The following is a 3,908-nucleotide window of genomic DNA, read 5'->3' on the forward strand; positions in this document are numbered from 1 at the left end:
TAAAGTTAAGTGTAATTTTATTCTTCAATCAACTTATAAATGATATTTTAGTTGGAGTATTACAATAGTAATATAAAAAAATTTAATTATTAACACGTACCACTGTTTCTATTTTCTACCAGATTAATAATCTGATATCTCGATATTCGTCTAAAATACATTAGTGAAAATGGCATTTAAGTTTGTTGACCATCTATTCAACGGCGAAAAATATTTACTTTAACATGTTAAAATTATAATTTTAATAATGACTTATTTACTCGTCAAATAAGAAATGAAATTACCTAACTATGAGCATGAAGACGAATGACTCATGAACATATAAAAGACATGTAACACTACACCCAGGGATAGATCGAGGAGGGGCGGGTGGGGAAGTTGTCCCCCTAAAAATTTTAAAAAATTTTAATATATTTTCTATTGTAAATTTGTTTTCGTCCCCGGAATTTTATAAATTCAAATTTATTTCTCTAAAATTTCAAAAATTCAACTTCACCCGTTAATAAAAAAATCATGTATCCGTCCGTGACTACTTCCACGATAATGCATTTCTTGGATCAACCGCCCTATATATTCCTCTTAAAAAATGACAAAACTGTTGTTCCTCAACTCAACATAGTTGTTTCTCTCAAATCTACAAGGTAAAGCAACAATATTACATGTATTTGGTTGTGAGATTTATCCTACTTAAAAATCCTCTGTAATAATATCAGTGTCACATACTAATATCAAAATGTGTAATTAAAATTTACTATCCACTTAAATAATATAATAAAATAGAAGAATTCTAACTGTAAGTCTGTAACTTGTTGATAAAAATTAAAAAGAGGAATAAAGCAATGCAATTTCTGTTAAAAATATGCATCAGCGCACATGCAAAAGCTACGACCTCACTGAGAAAGAAAAATCCTCATAAGAAGACAAACATAGTAATACATTTTACAATATATCAAACGTGGGGTTTATCAAAACCACTACTTCGTCTTGACAATATGTGTTTGCTACCCAATATTAATATAATTAAGCTACAATTATTTCCTGTGTTAGAAAATTCAATACTCGATTAGAGTTTAATTTCATAGGTTTAGTTTTAAAGTTAAAAGGTTTAATGGAGTGTAGGGTATCGTGGTGGCATGGTGGCAAAACTCCCTTAAAGATCCAATAGTTTGGCCCAAAGAGCTACGGATTCGGATCTTAACGCTTCATTTTCTCGCCAAACACTGTGATACTGATTTATGACCCAACTGAGTCGGTTTTTAATCTGCTGGTTCTCTATGCTCAACCGGTTAACTTCGTCCGTGATGTTCTCCAAGTGCACCCTTTTTCGCCGACGGGACCGCCTCGCAGATTCCCGATTTGATACCATCCGTCTTTTCTTCCTCTCATCTGCCGAATACACCGCCCGAGTCGAACCTTCCGGACCATAGTTTGGATTAATCGGTTCATTAGATTCAAGAAAAGATACCACCTGAGCCGAGCCTTCTGAACCGGAGTTTGGATTAACCGGTTCTTTTGATTCAAGAAAAGATAACAACTCCTCGAGCTCTTCGCGTGTGAAGCTGATTTCTTGAACCGGTAACTCGAACTGATCAGCTTCTTCAGACAAGAACATTGGGTCAATTAGACCAAACCGAACAAGAGAAGAACAAAAACGATTTAAAGTAAAAAAAAAAAAAGCCAAAGGAAATAACTGGTTTTGGATCAACAGTAGTAAGGAGGTGAGAGAAGTGGGGAAAAGGGAGGGAAAGAAGAGGAGGGAAAGGGTATTTAATGGGAAGGGGCAAGTGTCGTGTGGGGTCCTCTTGTTAACAAAAGATTTTGGGAAGATACTTTTTCAAAATCAAAAGGACAAATATATATATATATATATAAAGCAATGGTTAAAAATACAATTTCCTATGTGTGATACTTCAATCTTTTTGAAGAAGATTAGGTTTACCTTAATCACCAAGTATCAAACAACAACGGATGAAAAAATTGCTGGAGAAGTTATACATATGTTTATTAGAGAGAGAAATACCATAAATCATGATGGATATGTTGGAGAGAAACACATACTTTTTTGGGTAAACTACTTATTTAATCACTCATGTATTCTTGTGGTTTTATTTTGGTCACTCAATTAACGTTACATGTTGTTTTTGTTTTGATAATATGCCGTTAAAAGATTATCAAGATTCTGGCATTATATTTTTAATCGATTTAGTTCGATCAATAAGGTAGTAACATATGTTATCGTCTTATTGGCAAGAATAAAATGATTAAAAGTACAATTGATGATAATGAAAGAGAAAATGGTGTGAATATATATATATATATCTATCATGTCAGTATCAAAGTTAATTTTTTAACAAGTGAACAAAATATAACTCAAACATAACATTATATATGATTTTTAAAAAAAGTAGTTAGATGACCAAAAATAGAAACACGAATAGGTGGGTTATCAGGCGTTTTTCTCGAAAAATCATCGGTGACCAGTATATTTACCGATCTAATACCGGTCAGATTATATTTCCCGATCTAACACCCGTAGCAGTAAAGCGCGTCCCTGCCCCGCGCTATATGCTGATTTGGCACCACGTGGGGTATAGCGTGCCCCTTGTACCGCGCTATATGCTAACATGGCTTACACGTAGGTATAACGCCCCCCTGTTCCACGCTATACGTCACGTAGGGGTATAGCGCCGCCCATGATCAGCGTTATACCTGGTAAGAATTATATTTAGCACGGACCCTTTTATCTGAATAATTACATATAGCATGGTGCAGGTACTGCGCCTTATAGGGTTATAAATACCCTTCCCCCGCTTAAGTTTCTCACATCTCCTCACATCTCTCCTCTAAACTTATAAATTAATACAACAATTCCGTCAACGAGTAATAATTCTGATAATTTTCTCATATTTGATTTAGAAGTTCTTGCGATTTTTCGTTATAAATTTTTTTTATTATACTTATTGTTTATTATGATTATTTGAAAAATATTATACTAATTATTTTCAATTAATTTTTGAAAAGCATGAGCATACGTCAAAATAGTTTTGCAGTGTAGGTAATAATAAAAAATTATATTATTTAAATTATTTACGTTGATGTGTAAAAAATTTATTATATTATATTTTCGTTCATATATAATTTATTTAATCATGTTTGTTTTAGTTATTTTTTTGCAGATATAATATTGCCGTACTTTTAAACTCAAAGAATAACGCGACTTTCAGCTATTGTTTATTATGATGGTGAAATTCGAGAAGATGAAACCGGCGTTGTTTTCATATCAAATGAGCGTGTTAAAATATCATTCAAGAGAAACATAACTCTTGAGAAGCTGATAACGAAGATTTCGAGGAAGATTCATGTTGGAAGTAGTAGAAGAATGTCGTCGTTGCAGTACAGATTTCCAACATCATTGTTGTCATTAACTTATATAGTGTTCGAACTTTCGAACAATGATGGTTGAAGCTCAAAGTAATTATTCAGAAGCCGCTATTGAGATGTATGCACATTTTGTTCAAGTGCGTGCTGTTCGGGGTCAATCATTAAGCTCCCACTATGGGCTGGTTGAACAAGTTGATCAAGTTGACATCCCACTACAGTAATGTGTAATGATTTTAATGCCATAATGGGGAGACATTCATCCGTAACTCCTTACGATATGTACCGAGGTGGGTCCACGAACAATCCGTATGGCAACACCGCGTCCAGTTCAAGGGGAAGGCATTCATCTGAAAATTTCTTTGACCATATGGAGATGCCATCGACGCAACCATCTGTGCAGTTTTCATTTGACACGATGACTTTAAGCTCCAGAGGGAGGCATTTGACCGCGAGCTTTTTCGACGTCAATGTCGATATGCCTTCCACTTCAAGGGGAAGGCGTGCAAGTAGTAGGTTCTTCGGCCTAA

The 3,908-nt window shown here is 34.4% G+C and overlaps 1 protein-coding gene across 1 annotated transcript; it reads right to left on the reverse strand.

Annotated features, from left to right (window-relative positions):
* Positions 1-1,034: 1,034 nt before the first annotated feature.
* Positions 1,035-1,720, reverse strand: LOC120216579 (basic leucine zipper 4-like). Its single transcript, XM_039213945.1, has one exon. It carries the CDS (start codon positions 1,610-1,612, stop codon positions 1,151-1,153), a length of 462 nt encoding a protein of 153 aa, XP_039069876.1. The 5' UTR covers positions 1,613-1,720; the 3' UTR covers positions 1,035-1,150.
* Positions 1,721-3,908: the final 2,188 nt, after the last annotated feature.

Source organism: Hibiscus syriacus, unplaced genomic scaffold (genome assembly GCF_006381635.1).
Source record: "Hibiscus syriacus cultivar Baekdansim isolate YM2019G1 unplaced genomic scaffold, ASM638163v2 tig00110162_pilon, whole genome shotgun sequence".
Lineage (NCBI taxonomy): Eukaryota > Viridiplantae > Streptophyta > Magnoliopsida > Malvales > Malvaceae > Hibiscus > Hibiscus syriacus.

Excerpts from the sequence above, each read along its gene's own strand:
- LOC120216579 (XM_039213945.1), bottom strand. The coding sequence starts at position 1,612 with ATGTTCTTGTCTGAAGAAGCTGATCAGTTCGAGTTACCGGTTCAAGAA.